The 19106-nt window shown below is 37.1% G+C and overlaps 1 protein-coding gene across 16 annotated transcripts in view; it reads left to right on the forward strand.

Moving 5' to 3' along the window:
* Window positions 1-19106, forward strand: part of LRGUK (leucine rich repeats and guanylate kinase domain containing) — a 202209-nt gene that overhangs the window by 73066 nt on the left and 110037 nt on the right. For all 16 annotated transcript variants that reach the window (XR_010121604.1, XR_010121603.1, XR_010121605.1 and 13 more), the window contains 2 exons: window positions 10124-10248; window positions 15493-15636. Coding sequence is in view for 13 of the 16 variants with exons in the window: in XM_063642258.1 (XP_063498328.1) it covers window positions 10124-10248; window positions 15493-15636 (269 nt within the window). In the remaining 3 variants the exon portion in view is untranslated. The remainder of the gene's footprint in view (window positions 1-10123; window positions 10249-15492; window positions 15637-19106) is intronic.

The following is a 19106-nucleotide window of genomic DNA, read 5'->3' on the forward strand; positions in this document are numbered from 1 at the left end:
CTGTAATCCTAGCACTTTGGGAGGCCAAGGCAGGTGGCTCACCTGAGGTCAGAAGTTCAAGACCAGCCTGGCCAACATGGCGGAAACCCTGCCTCTACTAAAAATACAAAAATTAGCCAAGTGTGATGGGGTGCGCCTGTAATCCTAGACTGAGGCACGAGAATTGCTTGAACCTGGGAAGTGGAGGTTGTAGTGAGCCAAGATTGTGCCACTGCACTCCAGCCTGGGTAACAGAGTAAGACTCTGTCTCAAAAAAAAAAAAAAAAAAAAAATTAACTCCTTTCTTCAAATTTGCTGAAACTTGTGCCCTATTTTATATAAATTCAGTATTTGAAAATCTAGATATGATCATAAGGAAAATTAGTGATTCTTTATTTTACAAAAGAGTTCATGATAAGTTCTCTTTAAATAGTAAGCTTTTCTAGTGTATTTTAAATATGCTTTCATTTTTTTTAAAAAAAAAAACAACTTTTGATTTGATTTGCAACATACCTATTTCATGAGCCAGGCTCCCATGCAAGCAGAGCACCTCCTTTAAAGACAGCAAGCTCCAACTTCTAGAGCCTAAGGGGCTAACTGGAGATCTGTGAGTTTAATGAGCTTGAGTCTCTTCTTCACACCAGAGACTGATGTTTTCTGGGTGGCAGGGGAGCCAGTACCTTCTCTTTCTCAGTAAGTATCTTTCTAGTCACCTGAGGATTTTTGGGGACAGAATGGAGAATGAATTGATTGCCTTGGGTGCCTCATTCAGGGATGTGACAGCAGCTAGTACACACTACATTTGTGATAAGGCTGAGACGAGGGACAACAGAGGGTACATTTTCTTGAAGATGTATCTTGTAAAAGAAAAAAATCTTTAATTCATATATGATGGAAAGCTTGGAACATAGCACCACTCCCTTTAGAACTTGTGTGTGAAAACGAGCAATTAGTGGACATTTAGATGGTGCTTAAATGAGCAAGTTTTCCTGATTATAGCCTAACAGAGAAATTAGAAGGGAGCAATATAACATGTTTGTTGACAAACTAAAAGCATACACATTAGCAGCATATCTCTGTAGAACCTTCACTTCATGCTTGACTATCATGTATTTTGAGTTTGCAAAGAGATGGCTGGACAATCCAGAAGCTATCTGGCTCAGACATCCATTTATCTCAGGCTGTGTAGAGTGCTACACAGGAAGACCACAGCAGCAGCATCACCTGGAACTTCATAGAAATGCAGATTCTTGGGCTCCATTGCGGACCTAAGAAATCAGAATCTGCATTTTAATAAGACCCCCCCCCCACAAAGCAATTTGAGTGCACATTAAAGCTTAAGAAACACTGGTTGGTCTAGGCCAGGCATGGTGGCTCACGCCTGTGATCCCAGCACTTTGGGAGGCTGAGGTGGGCGGATCACGAGGTCAAGAGATTGAGACCATCCTGGCCAACATGGTGAAACCCTGTCTCTACTAAAAATACGAAAATTAGGCTGGGCGCAGTTGCTCACGCCTGTGATCCCAGCACTTTGGGAGGCTGAGGTGGGCGGATCACGAGGTCAGGAGATGGAGACCATCCTGGCTAACATGGTGAAACCCCGTCTCTACTAAAAATACAAAAAATTAGCCGGGCGTGGTGGCAGGCACCTGTAGTCCCAGCTACTCAGGAGGCTGAGGCAGGAGAATGGCGTGAACCCGGGAGGCGGAGCTTGCAGTGAGCCGAGATGGCGCCAGAGATGGTGACAGAGCGAGACTCTGTCTCAAAAAAAAAAAAAAAAAAAAATTAGCTGGGCCTGGTGGCACGTGCCTGTAGTCCCAGCTACTCAGGAGGCTGAGGCAAGAGAATCACTTGAACCTGGGAGGTGGAGGTTGCAGTAAGCCGAGATTGCACCACTGCACTCTAGCCTGGTGACAGAGCGAGACTGTCTCAAAACAAAAACAAGCAAACCAAAAAAAAAAAAAAAAGAAACAACACTGGTTTGTCTAGAAGTCAGCAGCCCCTAAACTCTTGCTAGCCAGAAAGAATTCAGCAATTGGGGTTCCCTGAATGCTGATGGTGCCATGACAGTCTGGAGTTTGTTATGGAGATCTCTTGTCCCCTAGAAAAACATTCTGTGTTTTGGCATGGAATTGTCAAAGAAAACAACTCCACAGTATTTTGGACTCAAAAGACAGTTGAAAACACTTCTATCAAGAGAGTCTTAATTTCTATATACATTTAGCTTTCCATGTAAAAACTAAAGTATCATGACTTTGTAAATGTCAGATATAATGAAAAAAGGAATTAGCGTTCTTTTTTTTTCTTGACATTAGATGTAGCAATTGAGTCTTATCACTAAAGTATAAAAAGCTGTAATTATTACATCAAAACTAATAGAAGTTCAGAACATGGGTATATAATTAGAGTGTAACATGGCACCATTTCTCACCTGCGTTTTAAAAAATGCAAAAACAAACTATCATTCATCAACTATTAATGAAATAAACTTCTTAGATCTCTTGCAGTTTTGAAAAGATAGTAGGATAGTTTTGAAACAGCATGAAATATACTTCTTTCTCTCCTGTTCTGTTTAAGCATATCATATTGTGTATGATACAGGTGGTGAAGTTTTACAAGCTTTTGTGGACAGCAGAAAGCAAAAATGTATCTAGATTATAAATTAATCTCTTGAGGAGAAGAAAAACCACAAGATTAGACTGTTTTTGAAAATATTAAAACAGTTTGATTAAAAAGAGAATTTTAAAACAACTTTTATGCCAGTACAGTTGAAAACTTGGATGAAATACAAAAATTCCTAGAAAAATATTACACATCAGTTTGGAAATAGAAACCCTGAGTAGTCCTGTAAGTATAAAATTAATTTATTATAAATTAAAATAAGCTAAATTTAAAAATTAGAAATCTTTCTACCAAAAAAGCCTAGACCCCACATTTTCAAAACAGACCTTCCAATAGTGAACAAATACTTTCAAACACTAAAAACAGAAGGCATATTCACAATTCATTTTAATTAGGTTACTTTGATATCTAAGCCTGCCAAGGAGCAATAAGAGAAAGGAAAACAACAGGCTTGTCTCACTCATGATGTAGCTGTAAAAGTCCTAAACAAAATATTAGCAACAGAATCTGACAGTGTATTAAAAAGACCATGTATTACCACCAAATTGGGTTTTTCTCAGGAATGTATGGAGAGTTTAATATTAGAAAATCTATAAACATAATTAACTACATTAATAGATTAAAGGAAATAAACCTTATGATCCAGAGATATAGAAACTCAGCAGATATAGACAATTTAATAAAATCCAGCTCTCATTCACAATAAAAACTCTCAGTAAACTAGTAATAGGGAATTTCCACAAATTCATAGAGGATGTCTACAAAAATATTTGAAACACACTTTATCCTAATTGGGGACATGTTCTAAGCTTTCTCCTTTAAAATTGGGAACAAGTTAGGATGTCTGCCATTGCCACTTCAACCCATCATTATTTTGGAGGTCTTAGCCAACACCATAAAACAAGAGAAAGAAAGTAAAGGTGTAAAGGTTAGTAAGGAGAACATAAAAGTCATTCTTTGCAAATGACATGTTTATCTATAGAGAATATTAAAAATTTGCTATAAACTACTACAAATAATAGTTTTGAGAATTCAACAGCATGACTAGATATGACTTCAATAAATGGAAATCAGTTGCATTTCTGTATGCCAGAAACAAGCAATTAGAAAACAACTTTAAAAAGAAACACCATTTATAAAAACAACAAAAACAAATTTTATTAAAGATGAATAAGACTTGCGGGGATAGAGGGACTAACAAAACTCTATTTAAGGGTGTTGAAGACCTAACTAAAGAGAAATATATCTCATGTCCCTGAATAAGAAGATGGGCAAAATAAAAGATGAGAAAAAGAATTTTATGGAAAATAAATCAGAGAAGGCAAATAAACATACGAAGAGATACCAGCCTCATTTGTATTCCAAGAAATGCAACTTAAGACCACATGAGATATTGTATTATATCCATTCAATTGATATAATCAATTTTAAATTTCTGTTTTAATTAAAATTAAATAAAATTTAATTAATTAAAATTTAATTAAAATTAACTGTTTTAATCAAAACAGTTTGATTAAAAAGAGAATTTTAAAACAACTTTTATGCCAGTACAGTTGAAAACTTGGATGAAATACAAAAATTCCTAGAAAAATATTACACATCAGTTTGGAAATAGAAACCCTGAGTAGTCCTATAAGTATAAAATTAATTTATTATAAATTAAAATAAGCTAAATTTAAAAATTAGAAATCTTTCTACCAAAAAAGCCTAGACCCCAAATTTTCAAAACAGACCTTCCAATGGTGAACAAGTTCTTTCAAACACTAAAAACAGAAGGCATATTCACATTTTTTAATTTAATTTAAAAAATTAAATAAAAAATTTCTTAAATTAAAATTTAAGAAATCTAAACATACCAAGTGTTGGAGAACTTTAGATCCAAAAGATCTTTTTACCTTGTTTGTGGGTATGAAATTAGTTCAACCACCATGGAAAACAATTTTATATTGTCATATAAAGTTGAGCATCCAAGTTCACCATGACCTAGTACTTTTATTCCTATATGTGGAAAGTTTAGTATATGTGTACCTGGAGCCTTGTATAAGAATGTTCATAGCAGTATTGCTTGTACTACTAAAAAATTGAAACAGCCAAAACACACATTCATAGGAGAAAGCATAGGTTATGGTATAGTCACACAATAGCATATCATACAGTAGAGAAAATGAATGAAATATATCTACATGCATTTAAATATAATTTAGGCATAAAACCAAGGGAGGAAGGGAAGAGGAAAGAGACAACTGAGCATAGTTACTATCTCTGGGAAGGAGACACAGGGTAGATTTAAGCTGTTAATTTTCTGCTGATTGGGCTGTGGGGGCACTAGTTTCAAGCATGCTCATTATATTTTTAAAAATAAATAAAATCAGTCAAGCATAGGTCAATGGTGAATCAAGTATTAAACTTAACCCAGCTCTATGTAAAAATTTAAAAACCTGAAAATTCTAAATTAATGTCTTTGAAAATAGTTATTTAAAATAAAAACAAATCAGTTGAGCTAGTGATACTGACAGTGTAATTGTAGTAGATTATATCAATATCTCAGAATGATTGTTAACTATAAGATACCAATTTTTTTTATTTTATGTTATGCTATTTTGTCTTTCCATATGTGGATAATTGATGATTAATTGATAATTATCCTAAATTGCAATACAATAAGCCTTGCCAAGGTTATGTAAATATATTTATTCTTAAGAAAGAGTGCAGTTTATTCTTTACCTATAAACATTGACTAGTTGTTTATTAGAATTTATTTTATGATGATAGAATAATGGAATTGAAAAATTCATAGAAATTTAATTCCAAACAGAATTTTAGAAATCGTCTAGTGCTAATCACTATTTTATTTTGTGGAAGAGGAACCTGAGACTCCAGAAGGGTCAACAACTTGCCCCAGATTATTTGGTAAATGGTTGAACTGAGACTTCTGAATTCCACTGTTTTTCCCATGTTGCAATTCATTGAGTAATTACAACTTTTGTCACAGAGGCATTTAAACTATGCGTGTTTCTTTTCTTGGAGAGATTCTCTCCTATAGTGAAGAGCATTTTTCACTGGTAAGGTGATATAGATCTTTCAGGACTGGTTTTGATTAAAGCCAACATTGCAGCTCTCTCCACTAAGAGAACTGTGATGGATTTCCTACTATTTGTCAGTAACTGTTTTCTATACACCCAAACCATATTTTATGATTGTAGACAAATGAATAAGAGCAAATACTGAACTAGAGAATAATTCATGTCAAGCATTGTGAACTACTGACAGCATCGTCAAAATGTAAAAATATGTTGTTGGGCTTTTCCCCAGTTGTAAAGTTATTCTTAAGTGCCACAGGATTCCTTCATTCAGTTTCCCCAAGGATCTACAATTTCACTTTAAAAGATTTATTCACAGAATTGTAAAAGTTTAGAGCTGGAATGCGGTATGATGATTTTGAGTTCTTTTGAGTTTCTTTCTCCCGATAGTGGTCTTTTAAAATTAAAATATACCTAAGAGGATTAACCCAGTAAGCTAATTCGTTGTAATGTGTAGTGATTTATCAGATTATGTTTCTTCTTATCAGGAAGTCCCAAGACCTGTGAAAGAACACGAATAACGTTAGGAGGAAGGGCAAGTAACATTTTGTGAAGGTTCTTAAGAGAATGAGAGATTGGGGAGATAAAGATATTGAAGACCATCTATGAACTCAAGGCTCTGTATGGCCCAGGCCTGCATATTGACTGTTGGCAGTGCCGCCAGGCACACATGAGGTGACTGTGGGAGCAAGTAGAGGAAAAAGCTGTTGTGTCACTGTAGAAAGTTCTCTTTACTCAGGAGCCTGATTAATTTAGAGTGTCTGAAATTCCTTGATGTTTAAAGGAGAGTGAAAAGCTGAGAAATAGGAGGAAATAATTTTTCTGGAATGAGCATATTTCTCAACAGAGATGTTCAGGCAACTCCTGCTCCTTTGCCCCAGTGCTGTTAGTGACCGCAATGGTACCTGCAGAAACCATAGCTATGATTGCAGTGAGCATCTGAATTCCTCCTCCTTTCTGTCCTTGCAGTGCTAATTTCAGAACACATGACTAGCTGTGGGAGTTCAAGCTAGAGAGTAAGCTGGATGTGCCAAGGGAAGTGTGGTTAGCCTCTAATGTCTTAGAAAATTACTGTAGACACAATAAACACGCTTTCCTTTTTGATTCCTGATATCTCTTGATTATTTCAGGATTCCTGTTTTCTAGTTTTCTGATCCTTGCCTGCTTCCCATGAGAATACTTCCTGAGGCAGATACCCACAAGCAGTGGTTTTATTCTGCCATGATTCAGAGTATCTTCATCTCGGTTGGGGTAGAGCTACCAGGACACTCTAGTGCTCCTAAAATAGGACTTAAACATGATTTCTGTCTCTGCTAAACTGAGACAGATGGCCGTTCAAAGTTTTCCTTGCATAGTTTGTGTTGCCAAAGATTGTCTGCTCCAAGGGTATTTTATTTCATCCATACCTGAGTGAGACAGTTTAATCTCCTATTTCTTATGTTTCATATTCATCTTTTGTTACAATCTGCATCTACAAAGATCTGATCTTTGTTCTAGTTCCAGAACAATTATTTAAGCAGCCCAAAGAAAGTAGAACCAGAAAGGACAGTATTTGCGAACATAAACATCTGTTTGTAGGGCTATTCTGGCAGGAAGCTTTATGGTAACAGATTTAAAAATGCATATTGACCACAAACAGAGCTATACTTCAGTCCAAGGATTGAAACTGAAACCACTGAGGAAAACCCAAGAATTTCTGGTACATTTTACATTTTTGTCTAGTTTCCTTATTTACCTCTTTCTCTGGCCTAGGTATTTTCAGGCTTAATCCCAGCCTTGAATTTTCCATTTCTATGCTATTGGCCAAGAGGTAGAGGACATGCTTCCTTGGCTTCATGTAATGTAATTTGATAATGATGTCAATGCCTTATAATTGTGAAATGATTTATGGTTTGTCGCTCATTCACACCCATTTTCTAATTTTTTTCTCATGACCTAACTTTTGGCCTTAATGGCCACCTGATATTATCCCTACTTTAAATGAAAAATCTACTAAGTAGTAGGGTTGGGATAATTACAAATAATTATGGAGGCAAAATGTTTTTGTGATATTTATAACTTCTTCCTTCTTTTTTTAAAAAATTCTTTGTTTCTCTGATTAACGGAAGGAGATAGCTGGAGATTAGAAGATGACCAGGAGAGGCTTTGAGGAAGAAATGGTTTGTCTAGAATATATACTAAGAAATGGAATGGCTGTGACATATCTACAGTTATGATAGACATTGCAAAATTGCCTCTAAAGTGGCTATATCATAATGAACTCTCTCAGTAGTATAAAAGTATCTGTTATTCAAAACCTTTTACTTTAAAATGTTTGCCAAGCTGATGGGTAAAGAATGGCAGCTTATCTTAATTTACATTCTCCTGACTACAGGTGAGACAGAATGTCTTTTCATATGTTTATTAGCCACTTGGATTCACTCTTTTGGAAATTGCCTGGGCATATTCACTGTCCATTTTTTATTGGGTTGTTTTTTTCTATTGATTCATTGTCATTTTTAATGTATTCTGGGTAGAATCTTTTGTCTGCTAATATATATTGTGAATATGTTCTCCTAGACTATCATTTTCACTTATTTGTGCATTTAAAAAGTAATAGTAAGAAAATAAATAGTAAGAAAATAAGTGTTATATGTCAAAAAGAAATACTTAAGATATTGATTTAATGTGAATGTTAAAAAAAAAAGAAAAAAAGTGGGATTTGGAGTTGTCTTGAAGAATGGGTATGGTTTACAAAGAAGTAGGAAAAAAAGTTCTTGGTACATTCCAGAACTATTGAGAAATTGACCTGGCAGAAATAGGGAATTCTCATTGGATGATAATGTGGATAAAACTGGATAAATAAGTTTTGCTTATAGTGAAGAGCCTTAGATGGCAGAGTGAGGAATCTGGAATTCTATGAGAATTTTTTAATTGAAACATGATATTGATATTCAATCAATATTTTAAAAAAATTAATCTGTCTACAGTGTGTAGAGTGACTTTAGGGCAGGAAGTAATGGATATTAGTGTAACTATTGATGTTAAAGTTGAGTTAAGTTGGCAGAGGAGTGAATAAAAAAGAAAGAAATCATTAAAGAGATATTTTAGGGCAAAAAAATGGCAGGTCTTGGTGATTGGATGCCTCGCAGATTATGAGTGGCTGAGAAATGGAGATGTCATGGGTTACTTGAGAGGAAAAACTGAGCTTTGATGGGGAAATGACATTAAATCCTGGAAATTGGTCAAAGAGATTGAGAACAGAGAGAGCCGAACAGAATTAATGACTTTGAGATTGTAGTGTTAGGTGACTACAAGATGGAACACAGAAGGTAAGCTAAAATTTTCACAATAAATGGAACTTAACAGATGAAGAAAGTAAGGCAGAGTTTAAGCCTCATTGATTTTACAGGGAGAATGGAGGTCAATGTAGACGGAAAGAAAGGGCTGTTCCTTTCTATAACAGGGTATTGGTCTTTGGACCACTCACTTGCTACAGAGGACATCTCCCAGGCTCTTAGCCCAGTTATGAAGACAATAATGCTTGGTGCATGTTACTGCTGCAGGGCGATCTGGTAGTCAGAAGTTCTGCCTGTGGGAACACACATGAGTGTCTCATGGAAACTTAACTGATCAAGGGAAAACACACTGCCAATGAGGCAGCTATGAACCACGGTGATTTTTCTTTCTGTACTTATTAAATGAGTCAAATACAACCCAGCACACTCAAAAGCTATGCCTTTTTTTTTTTAGGACTGAGTCTCGCTCTGTCACAGTGGTGCGATCTCGGCTCACTGCAAGCTCCGCCTCCCAGGGTTGAGCCATTCTCCTGCCTCAGCCTCCCAAGTAGCTGGGACTATAGGTGTCTGCCACCACGCCTGGCTAATTTTTTGTATTTTTAGTAGAGACGGGGTTTCACCGTGTTAGCCAGGATGGTCTCCATCTCCTGACCTCGTGATCTGCCCATCTCGACCTCCCAAAGTGTTGGGATTACAGGCATGAGCCACCGCGCCCGGCTGCTATGCCTTTTTAAAAGAAAAATTGTGTAAAATATGACATGTTCTGTACGGAAAAATATATTTCAGGATTAATACTCATCCTATATTGGGCATATAATTATTCTTTTTTTTTTTTTTTTTTTTTTTTTTGAGATGGTGTCTTGCTCTTTTGCCCAGGCAGGACTGCAGGGCGATCTCGGCTCACTGCAAGCTCCACCTCCCAAGTTCACGCCATTCTCTTGCCGCAGCCTCCTGAGTAGCTGGGACTACAGGCACCCGCCACCATGCCCAGCTAACTTTTTGTATTTTTAGTAGAGACGGGGTTTCACCGTGTTAGCCAAGATGGTCTAATTATTCTTTATTTAAGCTGCGATCTGCTTTGTCTAGTGATGATTTAACACTGATTCTTTTTTTCTTCCACATGCTTTTAATAACATTTTCCTTAAACGTAGTCGTGGTGTATAGGCAATGAGATAGAAGAAATCAGTGGACTAGAGATGTGCAACAATCTAACTCACCTTAGTTTGGCCAACAACAAGATCACGACAATTAATGGCTTAAACAAGTTACCAATCAAAATACTTTGTCTGGTGAGTCTAACAAAATGCCATTCTTTATAGAAGTAGTAGTTAATATTTTTAATAACTACATTAATTATGACTACTTAGGATTCAGATATATAAACAGCAAATTCCTTCATGAAATGTTATTGTCTTCAGTTTTGTTTGCTCCTTTCTTTACCATTTGCATGTGTGTGTGTGATTGTATGAGAGAGAGAGAGAGAGAGAGCAATATTTCATGCTAAAGTAAAATGATTTGCTAATTTGTTATCCAAATTCAATATTTTAAGTGATTGGCTTTTTTATACTGGGAAAAAAAGGTATACTTTTAGCATGTATTTAAAAATATTTTTTATAATATCTTACTGGTGAAAATAACATTTAAGGATACTTAAGCGTAATATTTATTGCTGTTAACACTTTAACTGCTTTCAAATGAACCACAGGATGTTTTCTGGGCACTGAATTTTGACAGTCCTTTTATTTTAACATGTGTGTGTTAGTCTTCCACTCTAGAAAATCAAAAACAGTGCTAAGAATAAATGAACAATTCCAATCAAAGTTTAAATTTGATTATTTTTTCCCACAGAGAGCACTCTTTCGAAGCTGTGTGACCTGCTGTGTGACTATGACTCAATTTACAGAAATTCAGCAGGATTCTAATAGTCCCAAAGATATACACAGTATTTTTGAAATAACAGGATAGCTCCCTAACTTGGGGGTCTACAGTATTGTCTGTGAAATATCCAGGATTCTTTCTTCTCCTTCCTCCTACTTCTTACCCTCTTGGATGGCTTTGCTGTTCTTCATTACATCTATCATGGGGTCGGTGGGTGCGATTTCAAGCCATGAGGCTTGTAGCTTGTAGATTTCTTACAAGAACTATCCCATGGGGGTTGTTGAAACTGTTGCTTGAAATGACATCTTGGGCCATGCACTGCCACTCATGCCTGTAATCGCAGCACTTTGGGAGGCTGAGGTGGGAGGATCACTTGAGTCCGGGAGTTCGAGACCAGCCTGGGCAACATAGCCAGACCCTGTCTCTACAAAAAATAAACAATTCACTGGGCATGGTGGTGCAAGCCTGTAGTCCCAGCTACTTAGGAGGCTGAAGTGGGAGAATCACTTGAGCCCAGGAGGTCAAGGCTGCAGTAAGTCACGATCATGTCACTGCACTGCAGCCTGGGCAACAGAGTAAGACCCTGCCTCAGAAAAAAAGAAAAAGAAGAAAGAAAGAAATGACTTCTTGGATTATCTGCTGATTTTTGACATATACAATATACTATTTCTGTCTTATTTAACCATAGATCACTGAAGATTGGCTGTGTGTTAATTTTTCTTTCCCTTAGCTTAGAGCTCGAAGTGCTTTCTTAAAACTCTTCCAGGCTGGGCGTGGTGGCTCACGCCCTGTAATCCCAGCACTTTGGGAGGCTAAGGCAGGTCGATCACGAGATCAGGACTTCAAGACCAGCCCAGCCAAGATGGTGAAACTCTGTCTCTACTAAAAATACACAAATTAGCTAGGCGCGGTGGCAGGCCCCTGTCATCCCAGCTACTCGGGAGGCTGAGGCAGGAGAATTGCTTAAACTCAGGAGGCGGAGGTTGCAGTGAGCTGAGATCGTGCCACTGAACTCCAGTCTGGGTGACAGAGCAAGACTCCGTCTCAAAAAAACAAAACAAAACAAAACAAAACAAAACAAAACAAAACAAAACACAAACTAAACCTCTTCCATTCCTGCAGTGAGTTAGGTCAGGATAAAGTACTGGCATCCCAGTACTGAGAATGAACCTATGGGTTTAATAATTTTCCTGATCTTTCATGTTTTCCGCCCATGAAGGCATGTGAGCAAAACATAAATGAAAGTGAATTTGATAAATTAGATTGAAAATGTTTAAGTTAGAAAAGAAAGTCACATTTTAAAATTATGACAATCTGAAGGATTTTTAGCAGCCTGTATGCTTCATTTTGTGGTCTGTTAGAATCTTGTTCTTTTCTTTACATATCTTCTCTGTATTGATGTTCCCATTCATTTAAAGTGGAGCATGGTAAATAGAAAAAGATATAGGGGTGTGCTTAAGGGAATGAGAATGAACTCATTATTAAGAATAATAATATGTAGATTTTCATCCTAAGAGGGTGTTTCAATTACAAAATAAATAATCCATATTGACAGTTCTGTCTCAGGTAGCTTTTAGGAAAAGGATAGAATACTTCTATTTTCTTAGATTTGATGGATTGTTCCCAATCTCTGCCCTCATCATCCAAGATCAACTAGAATACACAGAATATACTGTCATTCATTTTTCTTAATTTTTTGAGAATAGAAAGGTTTTCTTTTCCAAAGTTTAATAAAATCTGTACAATTTGTTTCAATAGTTTTTAGTACTTCTATTTTTAATTCATGGAATCAGGAAACCAGTAGCTTTAGTTACTATTGAAAATAATTTACATTACAATTTAGAGAAAGAAGAATAATTCACTGTAGAAACCAACTGTTAATTTTCAAACATCAACTTTTATGATAAATATAAGGGAAAAATGTGGTTCACTAATGGGTTCTGTCACCCAGCTTCTTAGCAAGTAATGACAATGCATTCCAAACTTTAAAATTCATTTTGTCACAGTAAATGCTGCCTGTTTTTTTCTTCCAAAATTGGTTGGTTAAGAATGTTTCCAATTTCATTTATTCAAGAAAGTGGCTTTATTCTAAAAGTCTTTTCCCAACTAATCATTATGAAACAAGCAGGAAGAACTGTTTGTGCAGAAGCTGGATGTCCCCTTTTAGGAGAGATGCATTGGTTTTTCAGCATTGGATGAAGAGTTTAACTAGATAGCTTTCAATTCAGAAATTCTGTGATTCTAAATTTTTTTCAGTTCTGTTTTCTTTTATGACCATCAGCTATCTAATTAAACTTGTCTATGCCTCACTCTTCTCATGCCATCTACCACTTTGAAAGCCATTAGAGATACTGTCGGAAGAATTACAGTCTCTCTACCACACCTAAGGGACTTCAAAATTCTTTGGGAAGAAGTGTATTAAGAAGAATTACAGTCTATCTACCACATCTAAAGCATTTCAGAGTTCTTTAGGAAGAAATATATTGTATATAAATTTGATATATGGGGATATTTGGAATAGGCTATTGAGGTCTTATTGCAGTATGTTAATTAATATGGATATGACTTTAAGTTTGGTGTAGTTTTTTTCTTTCCCTTTTCTATTATACTTTATATAACTTTTTTGAACTCTGGACAGAAGGAAATTTGATTTTACTTTGGCAAATGGATTATGGGTATTTTTTTTCTATTTATTATGATATTTTTCAAACATATATAAAAATTAAAGGAATACTATGATAAACCCTTGTGTGCTATCACTTAGCTTTGTAGATTATCGACATTCTATTAACATGTTTTTAAAAGCCATAGAATTATACTAATGAATACAAATCTTGCTCATTATTGAAATGAAATTTTATTTTAAAAATAGGATGAAAATGAGCTCTTGCTATCAAATGCACCAGGAAACGTGTACCAGGGAAAATATAGAGGGAAGAAAATTATTGTTATTCTTTTTTTTTTTGAGACGGAGTCTCACTCTGTCACCCAGGCTGGAGTGCAGTGGCGCGATCTCGGCTCACTGCAAGCTCCGCCTCCCGGGTTCACGCCATTCTCCTGCCTCAGCATCCTAAGTAGCTGGGACTACAGGCGCCCACCACCATGCCTGGCTAATTTTTTGTATTTTTTAGTAGAGACGGAGTTTCACCCGTGTTAGCCAGGATGGTCTCGATCTCCCGACCTCGTGATCTGCCCGCCTCGGCCTCCCAAAGTGCTGGGATTACAGGTGTGAGCCACTGTGCCTGGCCGAGAATTATTGTTATTCTTACTTGTTGTTATGGGTATATGGAGATTGAGGAAGAAGACAACATTTCAGTCTTAAATCTTTGTTTTATTCTCATTATTGAGGAAGATGCTTTTGTGTGAATTATTGAAAAACTTGGTTTGGTTATGTACTGTTGCATAACAAGCCACCCCAGTTGTAGTGACTTGGAGAAATAACCATTGTATTAACTAACAATTCTGCAATCTGAGCTAGGCTCAGCTGGGAGGTTCTTCCACTGGGCTTGCTGCATTTAGCCGGCATCTTGGCTGGGGGCTTGGCTCAGTTGAGAGGCTGGGATGGCTAGGTTTTTTCTCTCTATTTAGTGTCAGGGTGTCTCCCCATGTGACATTTCCTTTTCCATATAACCTCTCCACAAGTTCTCTCCAACACAGTAGCTGCAGTTCTTATGTGGTAGCTCAGTACTTCTGAGACACAAAAGCAGAAGCTTCCAGGCCTTCTTAAGTCTTAGGCTTGGAAACTGGCATACTTCTACCATATTCTTTGGTGAAGCTAAGTCGTAGGTCCAGCCTAGGTTTAAGAGGAGGGGACCACGGCCAGGTGCAGTGGCTTACGCCTGTAATCCCAGCACTTTGGGAGGCCGAGGTGGGTGGATCACTTGAGGTTAGGAGTTTAAGACCAGCCTGGCCAACATGGTGAAACCCCATCTCTACTAAAAATACAAAAATTAGCCAGGCATGGTGATGCACCCCTGTAGTCCCAGCTACTTGGGAGGCTGAAGCAGGAGAATTACTTGAACCCCAGAGGCGGAGGTTGCAGTGAGCTGAGATCGTGCCACTGCACTCCAGCCTGGGCTACAAAGCCAGACTCCTCAAAAAAAAAAAAAAAGAGTGGGGGGAACTGCACAAGGGCAGGAATAACTGGGGGCATGGCTCATTGGAGAACACTAAGATAACAGACTACTAGCACCCTCACCATATGAGTGATTATATTTGGGGTGTTTCTGAAAACAAAATGTATATGGGGATTATAATAGTCAAGTGGCTTACTTGTGATGATGTGAAAGAATTACATTAAATTTATATTTCTAGTGATATATCTGAAGTTACGCTGTCATTACACTTTAGGTGTGCAATGTTAAAAGCTTATATTACCTGCCTTTTTCTTTCTTACTGATTTGAATACTCATCTTGCTTTAACTTTAATGAAAATATTATATTCTGAGTTTTCCAGCTGAAAAACTGGAACTTCTTTCTGGGGTATGTGTATGTGTTTAGAGAGGTGAATGATGGAAATGGGATGGAGGGAAGGACAAGAATGCCTACTGATTTCTTTTAGAGAGATTTGGGTCAGTATCCAAAATGAAAACTTGCCATTACAACTTTTCTTTGAGAGGTCTTTGAGACATTAAATATATTTTTTTCTATTTTAGAGCAATAACCAGATTGAGACGATCACAGGTTTGGAGGATCTGAAAGCCCTGCAGAACCTCGATCTGTCCCACAATCAGATAAGCAGTCTCCAAGGCTTAGAGAATCATGACCTCCTGGAAGTGATCAACCTGGAGGATAATAAGGTAGTGTTGTACTTCACATGTCTTGGTTTCAGTGTTGGCATAAGAGGACATATTAGAGACTTAGCACAGACCCTTCATTTTTGGTTTCTCAAGGGCGGACACATTAAATGTCAGCTTAGAAATATTGTCCTAGCAAAATTCCTGGAGTAGTTGCAGAAGGATTGTTTTTAAAATATACTTAAAATCTTAATTATTGAAAATGTGATGATTCCTAATTACATTGTTTTTAAGGTTTAAACTGCAACCACGTGTGGATGATTTTCTAAAGGATACATGTTCATGCAAAATTTTGTGTAGAAAGATGGCAGTAGGAATGTCTGAAATATCAGAGTAAGGAGGTTGGAGATATAAGAATAGCCATTGGCTGGTGTTGCTCCATGTCTGCCATTTAAAGAAAAGTCTAGGGCCATGATGGGGGAAGTGTTGGGAAGATGTTGGTCAAAGGATACAACATTTTGGTTACATAAGGAGTTTGTTCCAGAGATCGATTATACAACATGGTGATTATAGTTAATAAAAATATATTGTGTTTTTCCATGCTGAGAGAGTAGATTTTAAACATTTTTACCACAAAAATGATTACTTTGTGATGTAACACATTCCTTAAATAGCTAGATTTAGCCATCCTACAATGTAACATGATGATTTGATGAATTTCAAGTCATCATGTTGTACACAGTAAGTACATATAATTTTATCTGTCAATTTAAAAATATTAAAAAGTTTTTAAAATGCAAATACCCTAGGAAAGGCTTAAACCCTTAAAAATAAAATAAAGAGAAGAGGCACAGGAAGGGAGTTCTTTTTTTTTTTTTTTTTTTTTTTTTGAGACGGAGTCTTGCTCTGTCACCCAGGCTGGAGTGCAGTGGCGCAATCTCGGCTCACTGCAAGCTCCGCCTCCCGGGTTCACGCCATTCTCCTGCCTCAGCCTCTCCGAGTAGCTGGGACTACAGGCGCCCGCCACCATGCCTGGCTAATTTTTTGTATTTTTAGTAGAGACGGGGTTTCACTGTGGTCTCGATCTCCTGACCTCGTGATCCGCCCGCCTCGGCCTCCCAAAGTGCTGGGATTACAAGCGTGAGCCACCGCGCCCGGCAGGAAGGGAGTTCTTATACACCAATCTGCATGGTGGGTTGGGGACTGGGTTTAATCAGATTTTCAGGTCTGGCTTAATAATGCACACTTTACTTCAAAAATCACAGAAACTGGCTTTCACTCTTAATTGCATTTTATTTTTAATAAAGCATTTGTGTTCCTAATCATGGTATATTAAGTTGGTAACTTTAGCAAACTTCTTATGCTGTAAGGTCTACAAAGTTATTTTATTTATAGCGAATACTTTATCACATTTTTGGGAGAATGCTTTCATAAGGAAGTTGAATGTTTATTTCTTCTTGAAAATGAAAAATTGGGCTGAGCCTGAAAGGGACAGTTGGTGCCAACTCAAGAGAGCTGGGGTGTTATGGGGATCTTGCTGTGTTCTGCTGTGGTGGTGCTTGTCAGTTTTGTGTGATGAGCCTTTTTTCCAAAAGACTTCCCTCATCTGTTAGGTTGCTAAGAATCAAGAAAAGTCAGTTATTAGTCCTGGGAACAGATGAGTTTTCAATCACAGACAAAACTGTTCATTTTCATTCTCCTTGACTTGTATATTAAGTTGTTTTGGCAACTTCTCCAGTTAATTCTGGTGGACAACCTTTGTTCACTGTACCACGTGTCTTAGGAAGTCCACACAATCTCCATCTCATGTGGTTTTAGTGTCCTTTTCATGCATTTGCCATTGAAGACTGATTTTTAGAAAATTTATTACTTAAAATTATTCTCACATATATACAAAGGCTGGTGAAAAGGTGGAAAGCTCTCATTAAATCTCAACTCAATGCATCTCAGGATTTAGGAAAAGGCATAACAGTAATGATAATAATAACAATTCCAGTCATAAAATATTCTAGAGATATTTGTTGAATACTTACGCACCAGGCACTTTCCTAAGTACTTTATCTCATTTAATGCTCATTATAACCCTATTATTATTGTCATTTTACAGATGAAGAAACAGGGGCAGAAAGAGGTTAAGTAACTTGCCCAAAGTCATATATACAGCAAATAGCAGAGCCAGGCTGCAAATGGAGAATGGTTTGCCTCCGGTTTCAATGTTCTTAACCTCTGCAGGGTGATATAGTGCATAAAGTGCTAATGGGCCTCCCTTCTGAAAGGGCCTGTTGTAATGCCCCAATACAGTGCTTTCTCAGTGAAACGTCACGTGAGCCACAGATGTAATGTAAAATTCTCCAGTAGCCACAGTAAAAAGGTGCAAAGAAACAGGTGACATTAATTTTAATAATGCATTTTACTTAACCCAGTAGATCCAAAATGTTGTCATTTCAACATGTAATCTACATACAAACTTATTGATGAGATATTTAACCTTCTGTTGTTTCATACTAAGTTTCTGACATCCAGTGTGTATTTTACACTTAAAGTATGTCTCAATTCATCCTGGCCATATTTTAAGGGCTGGGCAGCTGCATGTGGCTAGTAATTACCATATGGGACAGCACAGATCTAGAAATACCTCATAAATAGTATGTCGTTCTCTTCCATTTCAAGAGGCTTTTCAAATTGTATTTGACAAACTTTAAAGAAAAAAGAGGAGTATCATCACGTGAAGAAAGGAGTTTATAATTTTCAAATGTTAAAGAGGCTCCATTAAAAAAAAGTGGCCATGGGTCCTAAAGGGGTATCCTTTGGCACCCATGAGCTATGTAACAATCACCTAATTCTCCGGCTCTCCCCTGGGCAGGTTGAGGAGCAACCCGCAGTACTTTGAAATATTCTTTGAGCCTTCAGGAGAGTTCCTCAGAGAACTCTCCAGGACTACCGAGAATACTGTGTATCAGGGTGGAAAATTTATCATTTAGCAGAATAATAACCTAGCTTCTGCTTCTCATATGATTAATCTGATGTTAAGAATATTGTTTTATTGGTAGCACTTCATCAGTATTATGTACTTGGTTTTAGCGACTGAAACATTGTAGCACCCACATGTGATCATTTGAACATCTTTTTAAGGCCACTTGAGAATGTTTACCATCAGCTGGGGATTTGGAGACCTTAGTTACCCTCTACTCTGTAGTCTTGTTAGATTTTACATCATTTCCAGCGTTTAAAACATATCCCAAGCTGTTAGCTCTTTTATAACCTCAGTCCTTTCTTCTAGAAGCAAGAGATCAGTCTGGGAGTGACTTAGAAAAATGCTGTCTTACTTCTCTAAGTCTCAGTGTCGTTATGTCACACTGTTGGTTCCCAATTACTTTTCTGAATTTTTGTGAGGATTCACAAGGTAATACTCACAAAGCAATGGAAGCATGGAGAGAACTTGAATCCTGAGTAATAACAGTGCTGCTGCCAGAGCTCTGTCTCTTCGTTCTTTGCAGTGCTCTGACTTTCCTTCGAAATCACTCTCCTTGAAT

The sequence above is a fragment of the Symphalangus syndactylus genome, chromosome 6 (assembly GCF_028878055.3).
Source record: "Symphalangus syndactylus isolate Jambi chromosome 6, NHGRI_mSymSyn1-v2.1_pri, whole genome shotgun sequence".
Lineage (NCBI taxonomy): Eukaryota > Metazoa > Chordata > Mammalia > Primates > Hylobatidae > Symphalangus > Symphalangus syndactylus.